The sequence below is a fragment of the Neltuma alba genome, unplaced genomic scaffold (assembly GCF_004799145.2).
Source record: "Neltuma alba isolate B1F8T4 unplaced genomic scaffold, ASM479914v2 tig00011648_pilon, whole genome shotgun sequence".
NCBI lineage: Eukaryota > Viridiplantae > Streptophyta > Magnoliopsida > Fabales > Fabaceae > Neltuma > Neltuma alba.
This window is the reverse complement of record NW_021636296.1, coordinates 304976-322238: the sequence shown is the minus strand read 5'-3', so window position 1 is coordinate 322238 and position 17263 is coordinate 304976. Positions and strand designations below refer to the sequence as shown.

The following is a 17263-nucleotide window of genomic DNA, read 5'->3' as shown; positions in this document are numbered from 1 at the left end:
CAACCGTAGTCCACATACACACTACACGTATTTAAGGTTTTTTCTTTTTCGGCCTGCTCACAGTTACATGTACTTAAGGATTGAAGTCATATAAATAGCTTTTTTTTTTCTTTTTGAAATTCCCAGTCTGACGACATCCCAAAAAAGCACATTTTACTTCTTTCGCTGTCCGTCAAATTGCGGAAATCAAAGGAAGCATGAAAATGGTTTTTAAAAAAAATCTTAAATTTTCGAAGAACCGTTCGCCACAAGACTCCATTGACTGTCTCCAGCTAAGATTTCATAAACAGATAAATAAGCAGAATGAGCAGAGAACTCTTGAGAGAAGGGGGAATATTTGCGTCTGCATCATCAGAATCGAGGCGAATCGGTCAACTCACCCAACTCTGAGCACAGTAACCACGAAAAAGTTCAAAGGGGCATCCCCATATCCATTTTCAACTAAAATCACACCGTGATCCATCAACATCTGGGAAAATTTTGATGGGTAATGAGCAGATACAAGAGATTAAAAAAAACGAAATAATGTTTATACAACCAATACACGCGTAGAAATCCAATTACAACAGGGTCTGTCTGCATAATTCCGTATATACAGAGGATCAATATCCAGAACTGCCAGTTCTTGCATAATTTCTCAGGAACTCAACACGAAAACTGAGATCGATGGAGCATCGACCTCGTCAGAGAGGGAAAAAATCAGGAGTGGCAAATCAAGAATCTGTATTGTAGCCACTGGAAATTGGCGTTGCAAGGGAGGGAGAGGAGAGAGGAAGTCCCTCATCTTCGGCGCGGCGACGGTGGCCAGCAGAGGAACAAGCAAGTACCTTGGCGGACTTGAAGATAGACCTGAATATTCTGGCCTTGATCTGGCCTCGTCGGGGAGGCAGGGACTGAACGGTGTGGTTGTCGGATTTGGGGCCGTCCATGGAAGCGATTAATAGAAAGGGCGGGGGAAGTGAGGAATAGTGGTGGAGCTTAGATGTGTGAAGAGAACTGGCAGAGCAGTGAATGAAGGTGGCTGCGTTCAGAAGAAGAGAGGGAGAGGAGTGATCTGAAGTGTGAGTTGGGTGGGGGTGTTTTAAAATGGAAGATGGGAGCGATTCGTTAGAGCCGTGACTCAGTGACTTGGGGACGAAGAATTAATGGATCACTCACTCGGGATCTCTCCAATAATAGTTGTTTACCTGAGTACGTAATATTGGGCATATAGAGAGGATATGGAATTGGAAGCTACGGTCCCAACCAAGTCAGACGTGTTAAATTAATGAAGTTGGAAAATTTAAGAAATATTGAGGTAAAAAATTAAGCAAGAATAAAAATGTAAAATAGCTTAAGTAGAAAAATATTAGATAAAATAAATGGGATCAATTTCGTAATTTACAATGAAATAGAAAATATATTAAAAAAGAAAATAGCTAGAGCAGGCTTTAGTTCGTTTGGGTTAGTTAAATATGGGCCACTCTCAGCCCAATCCAATAAGTCGTCGCCTTATCGGTGTTCCGCTGCCACGTCCATGTTAAATACTCCTCCGGTCCTTAATATAAGACCCATTTAACAAATTTGATTAGATTAAGGAAGTTAGGTAAGTTGGTTAATTATAAGAAAAGTGACACATTTTTCCTAAAACACCATAATAATCTTTCTTAATACTCCCTCTCCCTCTTTTACTTAATTATGGTTGAGAGAGTATCTATAGGGGTAATTTAGAGAAAATTGATAAATATGAGAAATGGGTCTTATATTTAGGACCAAAACCAACTCAAGAATTGGGTCCTATATTAAGGACCGGAGGAGTAGCATGGCCTCGGCTATATAATTTATGTGTGTAATTTTCAAAGACAAGGGTGGCTAGGTAAAAAAAAAAACAAAGAAAGAAAGAAAGGAAAAAAGACTTGGAAACTGCAAAAGGGGCACCCAATTTTTCTGCCATTAAAGGGAATATTTATTCGATGGCGCAATGGTTAGTGTCTTTTTGCTGCTATTGTTTCTAAGGGGCACATCACGAATATACTCATTAAAGAAAATTTCTATTCACCAATACACGCACCATTTTGCCATTATTGTTTATTACAAGTGCATATCAATGGTTCTCTGACGCTTCCCCTTGGGAAAGACTTTCAAAGAATGCCCAAGTTGCAAAGACAGCAGAGAGCACTGAGTTGAAAATGCTGTTAAAAATTTCAGCTTTGATCTTTCCTCTTGCTAGGGGAATATTCTTCTTAGATGATGAGCAAGTGGCTGACATTCTGCGTCTCGTACCAAAAACAGGAGAATGAGAAGAAGCGGCGGTTTTGTGTGAAATTGAGTAAATGTCAAGGCACCGAGAATTAATGGATCAGTGAAAATTTGAGTTTCTTTTTTTTTTTTTACCAGAGTGAAAATTTGAGTTTCGGGATTCTGCACTGGAGAGTTTTTAATTTTAGTAAGAGAAATGCGATCGTGTTGAAGCGTGGGGGGATATAGAAAGATGTAACCGTGTGATCAGTCCCTAAGGGACGTCCCTCCAAAGTACAAGAAAGGAAATCTCCCTCTTAATTTTGATGTTTGGGACTGATTGGGCCAGGCAAAATGTCACTGAAATCCAATCAGGCAGAGGCCTCAAAAAGCCCAATTTGCTTGGTCAACTACTTCCAGATATTCTCTATATGGAAACTTGGACAAGTGACCAGGATTGTATGGTAATGGCGGCTGAGAGGAGCATCTCATTAACAAACGAAGGCAGAGAGGAGGCCATGGTGGGCCTAGACCCGTGAGAATTTTGGGCCTGCCCAATGCCACCGCCTCCCGGATTTCTGGGTATTGAGTACTCAAAAAGGATTATTTGCGAATTATATTGATTACCTTCATTTCCACATGTCTTTTTAGTGAATGGTACAATTCCATGTCTGCCAAGAATGCCGGTATAAGGAGACAAGGCAAGAAAAGTGGGATATGAAGGATTGGAGAGAATAGATATACAGGTAATGGAATATCATGTTTTGGTGTTTGAAGCGATATGGCTGATTACAATTTGCAGGAGCACATGGAAACTCGGTAAGCTACGAATTATGTCTGTTTTAATCCGTCTGAAGTAAGACTAAATACACATGACTTGGGTGCACATTCTAGGTAAGATTGTCAGACTGACATGAGCTAGCCTCCTAAGTATAATGGTATAAAAGAGAAAATAAAATAAAAAATTTATGGTGACAAAAGGGGCACAGCACAGCATGTGAGTCTCGATTGGATCGACCTACTACATTTTCTGAATTCTGATTCATTTGTATCTTCATCGCTTAGAGCGCACTCCATCCAGATTCTATTGACCACATACTTTAATGGCTTCTCTCTTTTTCTAAAGAAACGGAGCTTTTTAATCATAAAACTGTGGAGTTCGATGCTTGCCCTTGCCTAAAGCAGCACTTAAACTACGCAGTTCCTTGTACTTGTGGCCGAAGTGAGAGATTCCAATGCGATTCTAGGGTTTTATATATCATGCGATGTCTTTCGTTAGGACAATCTGGTCGTCTTTCCGCCTCATACAGCATATACGTAAACAAATAAATAAACGGTGGATAATCGACCACGCAGAACAGCCTGATTTGAACATAATAAAAAAGATCTTCTGAACCTTAATCTGAATCAGAAGTTCGTGAATCTCGCTAGACTTTGAAGCACATGCATGTATACATTCCAACCTCGGTTCTATAATTAATTCTGATACGGCTCTGTTCTGTACAAGTAATTTGCCGCTCCCTGCCTATTTGTAATAAATTTAATCATCTTAATCTCCCCGAAACATTATACGCTTAGTTAATTAGATACTCGGAAGACGAAACAACCTGGCTCATCGTACAAGTGGCATCTTTTTTGGTTGGGGTACTTGGTATTTTTAATACTACTATTTATATCTTGGTTTCCTTCCGAATAATATTGATGCTTTTCTTTAATAATTTAATAATTCGTTGCTTGTTGCCTCTTTTGGTGCGTTTGATATATGATGCCGTGATTCTTTCCACTAGAATCGGACTGATACCGGCAAACTTTTTGAAGTCTTCATGTTTCTGGGCCTTGGCCCTTTCCTATTTTGTTGGCTTTAAGATGGGGAAAAAACTAAACATTTTTCGGAACCAAAAAAAGAAAAGAAGAAGAAGCCATTCCCATAGGCACATGTTTTATAATAATATCCCTGGCCTGGCAATCAAGGGGAGGTACAAGGGCATATGAGTAATTCGAGTTCAGTAGATTCTGTGCGTCAATAATTGGAGTACTGAGGAAATGAGAATAAGGGGTGGGGAACAGAAGCATTTAAAAAATAGGAAGTGAAATGAGGAAAGAAAAAGGTGGCGGGGAATAATAAAATATAGAATAATAGTAATAATGAGAATTAAAAAATAAGCAAAAGGGGAGGAGGTTTGACAAAACGAGTGGATAAGACGCTTTTAACACGAATGGAGAAGCAGCGTCCACGTCTCCCTATCCTTAAACCTCGTACGCTTTCCCCCCTCTCCAAAGGCAAATCCATACCGCCAATTCCATCATTTTCTCTAATAAAAATTTTAAAAAGGAAACAGGCCCATTTCTCTATAATATATGGGAACGTCTAATTTAATTAATTCCATGTGCATATTTAGTTTAGTTCTGCACATATTTGAGCCCCTTCAGCTAAACCAGATCACTATTTTAAGAATATCAACTACGAGAATGAAACAATAACCTAGGGCTTGTTTGGAGCTCCGTTAAAACGGGCTTTAAGCAAGTTCACGTAAGCCGAGACAAAACTCTCCTCACATACTTACCTCGTATTCCGTAAATCACGTTTGAAAAGCTACTTATAAGTCAATCCAAACAAGCCCCTAAACTGCGGGGAAGGACGGAGTAAAACAAAAAAGGCCGCAAAATTAATTACGGTGGCTAATAGCCATTAATTCGCACATATAAAATGGAGTTTTGGAAATTCGAACTAGCCTTTTTATTTAAATCACAGACAAACTTTTCAACGTTAGGACCAAAAACTAGAGACGAAACAAAAATCTTGGACCAGAAGATGCCCCTTGGAATTGGATGCCCCGTTCAAATATAATCTACTTTCAGATACAATCCTTCCATTATAGAAATATAGTATATTTATATTCTTAAACGACGTCTGCTAAAATAAAAAAATCATCAAGTCATTAATTTAAATCATTTAACGTAAAAAGAAGAGCGTGAGTGATCGAATAAAACCCACATGCCTTTTTATGCAGCCACTAATACGCACGTTAATTTTTTAAGATATAATTTGAGCCCACACTGAAAACTTTTACATTTTTTTTTCTATATTTTTATTAGCCTGGCGACGCATCAGTTTTGACAGGAAAGAAAAGGAGAGTGGGACGACGATGGCAAGCGACACCGGACAAGTACGTATCGTATGATAATTGGCTGGGCCATCAATTTTATTTGCATCATTCCATGTCTCCATACTAAAAGCTTATTCCACATCCACAGTATTATATTACGCAAAAATGTGGGAGCATCGTGGTTTGAATTCGTACTCTTTTTTTTCTTATTTTAAATGATATTTTTTCCGCAGCTAACACAAGTCAATATTCAGGCTGTCAACAGAAAATTTTAAACCGACGAATAATCAAAATTTTAAGAAGAGGGTGTTTTAATTTTCATGTTAATAAGCACATCAAGGGTGGCTTTGTAGAAAGAAATAACTTTTTTAAACAGTGGTTCGGCAAAGTCAGAAGCTCTCTTAACAGTAAGATAAATTGGAACCAAGGAGAACAAGCCCATAAGTAAATCTAGACATGGATTATTGCCCAGGGCCCGGGTCAATAAAATCAATATAATATATTGAAAATATATCACTGCTGCTATTGACTCGTTATTTATTTTTTGGTATGCTATTATTTTAATTTTATTTATGAGGTAAAAAAAAGTATATTTCACTCACAACATTATTTAATTTTATTTATAAGGTTCAAAGAGTACATTTCAATGAACGTAGAATTTAATCTTTAACGTCGTATATAGAATAAAGATTAGGCTCATTCTAACCAGATTACCACACGCACAAGAACTATGATTCAAGTTCCCAGCTGTTTGCTTATGAATTCCTATCGCTGGCGTTAATTTAAATCGCTTGTTTGTTTATTTATTTATTATTGTTATTATAAGATGCGCATAATCTATAATATGCTGTTATTTTTAAAGGATATGTGTGCCTTTTAAAAGCAGATATTTTTACGTAGTGGCATATCCGATGGCAATTTTGCAATAGTAGCAGGGCACAAAGACCATCACAGTTTATATTCCATTCTGATATTAATATAATAAGACCTATTTAATTAATTTTGACATATTTAAAGAATTGAGACGAATTAATTAGTCGTGATGAGTGTGATTTGATTTTTAAAAAAATATTTTGACACATCATTTGGTTATGTATTAAACTAGCAGTAGTTCTTAAAATAAAAAAGAGAGGGAATAATTAATATGAGAAAAAAAAAACAAAAAGAAGAGGGCGAGAAATTTGAAGCTCGGACGACTTGGTTGGTGGGGACGAGGCAGAGGAGGCATCAAATCGGAGTGGTGGGGTTGGGTGGCATAGTGAATACGGAAGGGGTTGCCCGATTTGGAAAACGAAGCTTACCAGAAAAGGTTTCTGAGGAGCCCATGATTACCCTTACGAGCAACTCGTCATGATTGTGCGACTCACAAAAGCACATATACTAATATTCACCCTTTTCCTTGTTCCTTGCCTTATTTTTATTCCCGGCAATGTTTCCACTGCCACGTGTAGGTGTCCCGTTTCCTCTTTTGGGGTGTTTTGGCCTTATTCTATCCTTGCTGGCAGAAACTTCAGGAAGCCCGTGGGGACCAGCTTCCTCCTTTTCCCCCCTTCATTATTTTGCTTGGTGATGTGACGTCCCAGCTCCCCGCCCTTTATTCGCATCCCTCGTATGCCTCCCTTGCCCAAAACTTTGCTTTCCCATTCTATCTCCTCACTGTACTTGATATTTTTCACGTTGTTGTGTTTCCTTGAGCTCTTTTTTCCGCTAACCTTAAAAACGGGTCATGTTTCCCTCACTTCGTATCAAAGCTGCGGGTCCCCTGGAGATTGGTCCATGATCTCTTCTGGTCAACCGCATAATCGAAGCCTCTGGCTAAATACGATTAGATCTGCAAGACTGAATTTCCTATTATTACTCTGCCTCACGGAAAGTCCGGATCGTATATGATTGGTTACACCTACAGAATGTGGAGCCGGACCTAATTTATGAAAAGCATGCCAAAATGATGGAAGCAGGCATCCAAATATCATGTATACTCACCACGTTTTGTTGCTCAGCCTCATCATGATTATTCATTCCCATTATTTGGTTTCCCCCTCCCCCACTGCTTTTTGTGTGTATATATATATATGCGATTCATTACGATGAGCAGAGTCATCCATATATGCATGAAGGTGAAAAATTATATATACTCCACAAGATAATCAAAGGGGGAGTAATATAGTTACTAAGTTAGTGGTGGAGTATGGAAGCGGGAATGAAAGAGGAAGGAGTCGTGGAGAGAACGAAATAAAAAATTGGGGACGGCGAGATTAATGAAGGGCGCGAGGTTGAATGGAGGAGGAGGAGGGAGGAGGGAAGAGGGCAGAGAATAGTGAGGGAGTAAGATATATAGGTAGGCTACAACGTTAGTAGCGTACAAGGAGGGGGAATTGGTTGGGTGTGAGCAGTATGAAGCCTGCGTTTGGTGGGCGGCGCTTAACCATACCGTTCGTACACCTACCTCCCCCCCCCCCCCAAAACAAAAAACAATTTTTAGATCTCTACTCCCCAGCTTCCATAAATGTGTCTCGTCTCGTGTGTCTGTGTGTCCCCCGGTCCTCTCTGGTCTCTGTACCCCTTTAATTTTAGATTTTTTTCTTTCTGTTTGGGTAACTGTTCCTTCTAGTTTGCCGTCACCAAGAGGTCCAAACGGCTAACACATTGACTGAACCGAGTGGATCGCTCTTCATCTTCACTTTAACCAAATTTTATGTTGGGACTTGGGATGACTACCCTTTTTGTTATGCTCGGATATCTGTTGACAGACAGGCTCTTTCCACTTTTCCAAATAAAGACACCCTCACATTTTGGTCAAGATTTTGCATGAGGACATTAACTGTGTGACCTCGTTTCTATAATCTTGGGTTGATTAAAATTGGATACTCTTCCGGTCTTTAATATAAAACTCATTTAACTAATTTGATTAGATTAAAAAAGTTAGGTAAGTTAGTTAATTATAAGAAATGTAACACGTTTTTCTTAAAATACCACAATCCTTTCTTAATACTACATCTCCTTCTTCTACTTAATTATGGTTGAAGGAGTATCTATAGGGGTAATTTAGAGAAAATTAATAATATATGAAAATGGATCTTATATTAGGACCAAAACCAACTTAACAATTTGGTCCTATATTAGGACCGGAAGTACTTAGATTTTTTTTTTTTTTACTATGTATGTATTTTTTTACTATAAACAATCTTATTTGAAATATTGCCGGCTACTAACTACGAGTAATAGACATCTCTATCAACAAATATTCAAACAATTTAGTACTTAAATTTTGACTTAATGTATCTCAATTCCTGCTGTTATAATTATTTAAATTAAAGATCTATGTGTTTAAGAAATAACTTTGATTTTTTACAGGTTTAATTTTTGAAATATAATGACTAACATTTTAAACAATTAATTTTAAAATATAATGATGATTGAGTTGCACTGAATTTATGACTTGACAGTTAATTAATGGGCAAAGTACGTAACATTTAACACCTTCAAATATTTTTTTCAGTAGTATTCAGTAGTCTAAACTAATTTTTACTACGTATAATGTCTTCAAATATTTATTTGACAACACTCACTATCTTAAAACAATGTTTCCAGTAACATTCAATATCTTAAACTTAGGGTGCTTTGATATTGGTTAAAAATATTTTTAAGAGTAAAATTGCATAAAAAATTATTTTTGAATATCGAGTTCCAAATCCCATGTATATATTATATGTTATGTTTTATTATATATGATGAGCGTGTGTTTTCGGCCTTGAGAGGGGTAATGAATTGAACTTCGCCTTCCATTGGCTTTCGTACTGCACATTTTAGGACAAAAGTTGCTTGATCTTGCAGCCAAAACGCGGGAAAAAAAAACTATTAAATAAATCATTTGTACTGGTGTTCTTAATTTAATTTAACTGTGGCACAAGGCAACACAGATATATAGATATATATGATTTTGCATAAAATTAGTGTTACAGCTAACAAATATAATTATATAAAGCTTTATGCAATGTACTGATTTTCTAGCTGTTTTAAGAAAATCAATAATATGAATTTACATATATAATTAATTGCTTCTAGCTGTTTTAAGAAAAATGAATAATATACTGGTTAAAAAAAAAGAAAATGAATAATATGAATTTACATATTTAACTAATGGCCTCATTAATTTGGCATGAAGGAATTAGACAAGGGGAAAGAGAATATATATTTTCGTCATATCAGCCCGGTCCCATCTGGTGATTTTCCTGCGACCCTCTTATTTCAAGAATGGTTTCTCTGCCTCTGTTCTCATTTGAAATATGAAGGGTTATTATTAACGATTTCTCCAGTGAATCACATATGATTAATAAACGCTAACCAGTTATTTGAACGGATTAAAAAAATTATTTAAATTAGCTATCAGTTATTAAAAAACTGTTAATTTTCATAAAATAATTTTTTTAAATAATTTGTACTAAAACTACCACACAAGGCAAACTCTTTTAATATGTATAATAGTTTGGAAAAAAATATAAATACCAGAAATCAAGTTAATTAAAATTTTATATTTAAATCTGAGTCTAACCTTCATCTAAATCCTACATGAGAGATTAGAGGCGCTATAAATATCTTGATAAAAGGTTTAACCTAGAAGCAGTCTCAATGCTCATCATTTTGATGAGTACTATAAGCTCATCAGACCTGAATCATCTATATCTGATTTGAATGATTCATATTTAAAATCTCTAATTAATTATTTTTAAATAAAAAACTATTTTTGAAAAGAATGATAGCTAAGAGATTATCTTTATTTTAGATTCTCAACTTACTAAAATAATTGTTTTAAATAAATAAAAATAAGATGAAAATCAATACGGACAATCCAAATAAGATATGAATGATTTAGATCTGATAATTTAGGTACTTATCAAGCCTGAAACTGGTTTCGGTTTAACCAAATGCGAACAGATTTTAAATTTAGTTACCGGTATGGCTCGTTATTATTAGTTGTTGACAGAGTGCAGCACTGCTTTGCATGTAGCCCACCCCCACCCCCATGGGGAAAAAAGAAGAAGAAAAACGCTGGTTGCTGTATTTATAGATAGTCAGAGCGCTATTTACTGAAATACCTCAATGCGGCCGGCTGAGGCGAAGAGTGCGGTGCTGACCCGCGAGCAAGCAAGTTTCAAAGTGACGCCTATTTTAGTATTTTGAGGAGAGGAGGGAGAGGGCATGATTGTAATTGTAATGCAAGTGCGCGGATTGGTGAACGGAAAAAGGAGCCGAGCCCATGCGGATAACTAACTACAGTCTACAGATACCAGAGTGTCGGGGGAAGGAAAGAATAAGCACGAGTTACTCGTGTTAGAGATTTGAGTTAACGGGGACGGAGGAGTAGAAGGACACTCTGGGAATTCTACTCACTCCACCGTTCTTTTCTTCCTCCCCTTCCTAAAACGGAACATCGTTTTTTTCTTTATCTTCATTGAAAACAAGTGCTCCCCAGCTGTCACTTCACGACGTGTCACGATATCGCCCGTTCAATTCCGTCACTCCCCTCTTATTAAATAATACTACTACGTACTACTGTTTGTATTAATTAACTAATCCTCCTTCCCCCGCCCTCCCTGACTAGTCCGCTTTCCTCGTTCATTCAATTAACTAAATCTCATTTGTTTAATCCATCACTAATCACTAATGTTAACGTTTACGTAAAATGTTAAGCAAACCACCACCCTCCCGAATGTATATGATGAGGTTAAACATTGTAGCACAAATTTACAGAACAGACTTACACGGCCAGGTTTAGTTTAGTAGTGACGGCTGTTTCCGTCTATGAAACCAAGACGGAAACAGCAGGTTTAGTTTAGCAGTGACGGTTCGCAAAAATCTGCTTCATAATATCAACGACCGGTCACCCAACCAGCCGGTTCTCTCTATCAGAGAGATAATGTTTATATATTCCGACTTCTCTTAGAATGGGCTCATAGTCGTATGTTCCTCCCCACGTCGCATCCCTCTCTTTCTCTCCATGTGCCGTTAGAATCCCGGAGTCGGCCGTGATTTCTTCTCCGACCTTCATTTTACCGCCGATTATATGAACAATGCCACTTGGATAGCTTCCCGCCCACGCCTTCTTTCCTGAGCCGCTTCCTCTTTCTCCAACTTATTCCGTCGTTTTTGGAGGCAGTGGAGGACCTTCTGATTCCGTTTCGCTTCTCTTTTGTTCTGCGTTAGAATCCTCGTTCTTCGAAGCTCTCTGGCTTTTTGCTTACATTACCTGTTGATGTGCTTTCCATCGGATCGATTTCTCATTCGAATTCATCTCCGGGAAGAAAAATACTGGTGATGTTTAGGATAATATAGTATAAACTGCAGCAGTAAAAGGGAGGATACGAAAATCAGATTCCACACGAAGATCAACCACCATGTTCGACCTTAATCTGAATGCCGATTCGACTGATGCCTCTCGTAACGATGAACTCATCAGGTTCTCTGACGAGCTAACGGAAGCCTCAGGGAATCAAATGGCGAAATCGGGGACTTCCAATTCCTCTAATGTCTATGCTGACGGGTCCAGCAATGGAGGAGATGAGGACTCCTGCTCTACACGCGGTGGGGACGCCTTCACCTTTAATTTCGATATCCTTAAGGAGGAAGGCGTGCAAGAAGTCGCAACCAAGGAGCTATTTCTGTTTAATGAAACTAAAGGGGTGGACGGCGAGTCTGCGAATTGGCAGGGTCAGTCCTTGTCTGCCCTTCCATCGAGAAAGAGCTGGATGAGTCTTTCCTTTGATCATCAGGTTGGTAACGGAGAGATGAAGATGGTCCAAGTTCAGCAACAACCACGACAGCAAGTAAAGAAGAGCAGAAGGGGTCCAAGGTCTCGGAGCTCGCAGTACAGAGGGGTCACCTTTTACAGAAGGACTGGAAGATGGGAATCGCATATCTGGTTGGTAATTTTATATAGAAATGGCTTTTCAGATTAATTTTTTTCGTATGTGCTCTTTATGTTGCGACGTTTCTCTTACGTAGTTGCTCTGTATTAGTTATAGTCGTTTAGTTCAACGATTCGGTTTAGTTTGGCAAATCTAGTTTCTGCAACAGAGACTATCAGATGTACTTCCAAGAGACTATTTGCTTTTGAATTTAGATTTTCACAATACACGGTACCGAATTCATTCTGACCTGTTTTCTATTTTCTTTCATATTACCTGGTGAAGGGATTGCGGGAAGCAAGTCTATTTGGGTATGGATTTGGACTTTTTAATGCCCTTACTAAATCAACCATAGTTTATGGTTTACTATTTTTAGCATGTTTTGACGAAATTTCGTATTGGAGCTTGTAGGTGGTTTTGATACTGCTCATGCCGCTGCCAGGTGAAATTTGCGCAACTTTAAATTTTCTTCGCATAACTTAGCTTCAGAATTCGTCTTTCTTTCTCTTCTGTTTTAAAAGCTGGATGGTCGAACTCCTCAATTGACTGGGGAATTTTCCAATTTAGAGCCTACGACCGTGCTGCTATTAAGTTCAGGGGAGTTGATGCTGACATCAATTTCAATCTCAATGATTACGAGGAGGATCTTAAGCAGGTTTGACAGAAAACACAAGCACTTAAAATGAGTCTTTTCACAAAAAAAGAAAACAAAAGAAAGTCTTGACGATGCATCTGAGTGGACTTTTCAATATTTTGTAAATGATCCACAGACGAAAAATCTCACCAAAGAGGAATTCGTACACATACTTCGTCGCCAGAGTACTGGTTTCTCAAGGGGGAGCTCAAAATACCGAGGAGTAACACTGCACAAGTGTGGTCGCTGGGAGGCTCGAATGGGACAATTCCTTGGCAAAAAGTGAGGACTTATTTTAAATAACTTAAAGTAGTGATCTACCCCGATTTTATGAAATTTAGGACACTGCAAATTTAAATACCTATTTGGCATGCAATGATAATTGGCTTCAGATTGGTTCTCAATGTTTCCCCCCTTACTTTTCCAAATTTGGAAATGCATACCTAAGATGCCTGTTTCAATGAGACAATTGGCAAAGGTGTTTCGTTATGGAGATTGCAATGCTTTCGTGCAGGTATATATATCTTGGGCTATTCGACAGCGAAGTAGAAGCTGCAAGGTCCAATTGATACATGAATTACATTCTGCCTTTACTGAATTTATTACCCCAAATTAATAAGCTCATTAGGTTTGTATCCAACATTTCTATCCTTCTTGATTTTCCGGAACTCAGGGCTTATGATAAGGCAGCTATCAAATGCAACGGAAGGGAGGCAGTGACCAACTTTGAACTAAGAACATACGAAGGGGAGATGAAGCCTGAGGTCATTACTGAAGGTCGTAACAAATATCTTCTACTTTCATGTTCGATTTTCCATTTATTGTCATGGTGTTAAAAAAGGTTCATTCATGAAATGGGGTTTTAAATATTTTCATCAGGTGGCGGTCATAATCTTGACCTCAAATTGGGCATAGCTACACCAGGCAGTGGCCTAGAAGAAAATAGGGGCCTTCAGTTGCAACCTATCCCTTACAACATGCTAACTGGAAGAAGTTCAAGGGTATATTTGAATAATACAGCTTTATTTTCTTAGGTTTTTTTGGCCAACAATTACTTTAGGTTTATCGCACGTTATATAAGAAGCAAAGTTTGATAGTATTATTAAAGCTTTCGAGCTAGTGCTATAACAACCTTTATCGATGAAGCGAAGGGGAATTTAATCTGCAAGCAGCATTCTTTTGAACTTAGTAGGTTCACATGTAGCTACTGACAATCCCCTATCCCTCTCTTTGTTGGCATCATTTATATTTGTTAAAAAAAGTTTTTCTCTTTGGGAAATCGTATTTCTGGCATTGAGGTCATAATAAGGATGGTTTCTCTTGCTCTGCAGATGGATATCAATATTGATTCAGCAAATGGTGATCCATCGCTGAAAAGGCCAGTTGGTACTGAGGAGCGTCCTTTTGCATGGAATGGCGTCTATCCTGGTTTCTTTCCTAACCAGGTGAATTCCATTGTCTGGTGTATGGATTTACAATCAGATTATTCTACTTGTTTCTCAGTAAACAACCGTGACGTTGATTTTCTCGCTAGCCGCTTTGAACAATTAAGAATGCTGCTTCTTCTTCTTTTCTTTTTTTCTTTTTTGGTGGCACTAGAAAGTTGACCTCTATGTTCCGAAGTTCTACATATTGAATATGTGTGTTGTGCTTTTGGTGTAATTTATATTCGAGACGGTCAATGGAGTTCTCTATTTGTTTTTACTTGCTTTAGAACCCTTCTGTGAATATGTGGGTTTCCCTGCTAATGGTACGGAACATGTAATAACAAAATCTGAGAAATTTGAATGAGTGCCAACAGCAACATGTGGTTTGAATGGAAACGGCTGTGCTGTTACGTTATCTTAGAAAGCCTTTATCAACATCCAGGTTAACACCAACAATGATTCGTTTGATCTTTTGATAAAGTGATATGTTGCATGTTTATGCATAAAAACATTCCTTGTGAGTGACCGCGTCATTTTAATTTTCTGATGATTAGATATTGAGTGTGCTAACTTTGACACCAAAGTTCCTCCAGCATATTGGAATAACATGTTTCCAGGGGACCGTATTCGTTACCTAGCATGTAATGCAGCATTGAGAGAACAATTACATGATGATATCTTCTATCGTTGGGATAGATCTTTATAACCTGTCTTTATGTTGGAAAAAATTGGCAGGAAAGGGTTAAGAGAATCAGTAGAGATCATTCACAAGGACTGCCTCAATGGGGCTGGCAAACGCAAGGCCAGGTTCCTGCTACGCCATTACCACCGTTCTCTACTGCAGCATCATCAGGATTCTCAATTTCAGCTACCATTCCATTGGCTACCATCTTTCCAACAAAATCTCTGAGCTTGACCTCAGTTCCCCGTGATATCTGTTTTGATCCATCTAGTGCAGCCGGAGGCAACACAACTCAACATTGCCAGATGAAGTCCCCGCACGCAGCCCCCTAGCCTCAGCCTCTCTTATAATAATGATATAGATGAAAAAAACAAACCCCTCAAAAATGTTTGCGATCTAATTGCTTTGTATAATTCAGTTACTGATCGACGTATAATTTGAGATCTGACTCGTGATTGATAACTCTTGGCTAAACAATTATGGTCCAGTTTGGACCACCTCCGAAGGAGATGCTAATGCCCCCCCCCCCAATGCACTAGTGCTCTAGCGTTACAAAATAACCAGTCTTGTTTCTTTTAAGCTTTCATATTAGGATTTGATTTGTTTGATCAAGCTTCAAAATGGAGAATGTTTGACATTGGCCTCTATGTGGAACAACATGTGTTTTGCGTCAGTGTCATAATTTACAATACTTTGCTTAATGGGGCGGGAGAGGGAAATAAAAAATTGTGAGCGTCGGCGTATTAAAAGATTGGGTGATGTAAGAGAGAAAAGGACAAAGGTGGTGTGCGTCTTAATTTCAAAATCATAAACATGTGGATGCAAAGAAGACAACCCGACTTGAGGCTAGTTGGGTGACAAAGGAAATTGCATCGTAATAAAATACAGTTTTTGGGAGGGTATCGAAAAATCTATTTTTGGGTGAAGATGATGATCGAGGTGCCCACGTTTGTTTGTTTGCAATTTTGGATTCATTTCAAATAGTTCATAAATAATTTTTTAATCATAATTTATAAAATATGGAATAAATATGTAAGAGAAATTTTATTTTAATCATAATTTATAAAATATGAAATAAATATATAAGATAAATTTTATCTTACCTCACATAAAACGTTCTTACAAATATTTCTTTAAAAGTAATTCCAAACAAGTACTTTATCTTTCAGCTTACGACCCACCAAAAAGTGTTCCCTCTTGGACGTCATTGCTCCCTAGAGATTTGATTAGGATTACTCTGATTTTCCTTGGTATTATTTGCAAGCTTGGAGCTCAAGAACAGAATACATACCTTGGACACTTATTTTTTTCCCTACACATAGGCATCATCTTATGAGAGATAATTTTATTCAAAACACTATATATGAGCACCTCTCCTAACAGAATTTCAAACTTTAGTTTGTGATATTATGAGAGATTTTCCATTAAGTCAGACCGCATTAGATTTGGCGCCTAAATTAATATTACATTCGATTCTTAATATAAGAGTTAGTTTGACTTTTAATTTGATTATAAATATAAGACATCAATCTATTTTCTTTCTCATATTTATCTATTTTTTTAAGATAGTTTTTGTATTAATAGAACATGTTAAATGTTTTATCAAATAATACCCGAGTAACCTTGGTTTGTTATGTTCTGAGAGACTAGCCTCTTTCATTAAGCCAGACTGTGTTAGATTGGGCACCTAAATTATTACTATTTCTGGTTTTTAATATAAGAGCTGATTTAACTTTTAATTTAGTCTTAAATATATAATCTAAATTCACTTTATCTCCCACGTGCTTCACAAATTTAGGCACATAGGCAGAGGTCAGTGGTACTCGTCATTCTGAAAGCATCAATGGAAGCAATGAAATTCAATTAAATTAACTCTACCTAAAGGTTTGGATAATGAAACATACTATTTCGGCCAGATTTTATATTTTATGTTGATTTAGAGAGTGAGAGGGTAAATTCATTGAATGAAGCCTACATATTCTCTTTTTTCGTCTCTTTAGGTCTTCCTAAAGCGCCTACTATTTCTCTTCCACTCTTTTTCTGGATACAAGTTAACCGAAAATTGAGTAGAAAGAAGGGAAAGGATCCATTTTGAAATAAAAAATTAAAGTTATGTTCGTTTGCATAAAATCTAGAAATAAGTCACATTATTTATAAGACGAGCAGTACAGCCGCCTATATATTTTACAAGGGTCCGAAGTACTTATACGTTTGCAAGGGTCCAAAGACAATTTTTTTTACCATGAATATGAGAGAAATTTTTGTTTCGAAAGTACTTGTACGTTTGCAGG

The 17263-nt window shown here is 37.5% G+C and overlaps 1 protein-coding gene and 1 long non-coding RNA gene across 5 annotated transcripts; one reads left to right on the top strand and one right to left on the bottom strand.

The window, feature by feature from the left end:
- Positions 1–1010: 1010 nt before the first annotated feature.
- On the bottom strand, positions 1011–11443 carry LOC114716233 (uncharacterized). The gene is made up of 3 exons (XR_003737612.1): positions 11379–11443; positions 2147–2157; positions 1011–1021 (listed from the first exon to the last, which is right to left on the bottom strand). It is a non-coding gene; the product is annotated as an uncharacterized LOC114716233 (long non-coding RNA).
- Positions 11153–15638, top strand: LOC114716227 (ethylene-responsive transcription factor RAP2-7). Of its 4 annotated transcripts, XR_003737610.1 has the most exons (12): positions 11153–12243; positions 12515–12540; positions 12641–12671; positions 12797–12884; positions 13000–13145; positions 13378–13422; positions 13537–13640; positions 13743–13864; positions 14195–14308; positions 14578–14732; positions 14845–14931; positions 15026–15107. XR_003737610.1 is itself a non-coding variant. In XM_028901197.1 (10 exons), exons 1-10 carry the CDS (start codon positions 11720–11722, stop codon positions 15302–15304), a joined length of 1479 nt encoding a protein of 492 aa, XP_028757030.1. In that variant the 5' UTR covers positions 11179–11719; the 3' UTR covers positions 15305–15638. The 4 variants fall into 4 exon arrangements, 2 of the variants coding, with proteins under 2 accessions (XP_028757031.1, XP_028757030.1); XR_003737611.1 differs by lacking the exon at positions 14845–14931 and having other exon boundaries at positions 15026–15092; XM_028901197.1 differs by lacking the exons at positions 14578–14732; positions 14845–14931 and having other exon boundaries at positions 11179–12243; positions 15026–15638.
- The last annotated feature ends 1625 nt before the right edge of the window (positions 15639–17263 follow it).

Excerpts from the sequence above, each read along its gene's own strand:
- LOC114716227 (XM_028901197.1), top strand. The coding sequence starts at position 11,720 with ATGTTCGACCTTAATCTGAATGCCGATTCGACTGATGCCTCTCGTAAC. Across the intron at positions 13,423-13,536 it reads AGCGAAGTAGAAGCTGCAAG|GGCTTATGATAAGGCAGCTA; the intron begins GTCCAATTGATA and ends TCCGGAACTCAG. Across the intron at positions 13,641-13,742 it reads GCCTGAGGTCATTACTGAAG|GTGGCGGTCATAATCTTGAC; the intron begins GTCGTAACAAAT and ends TATTTTCATCAG.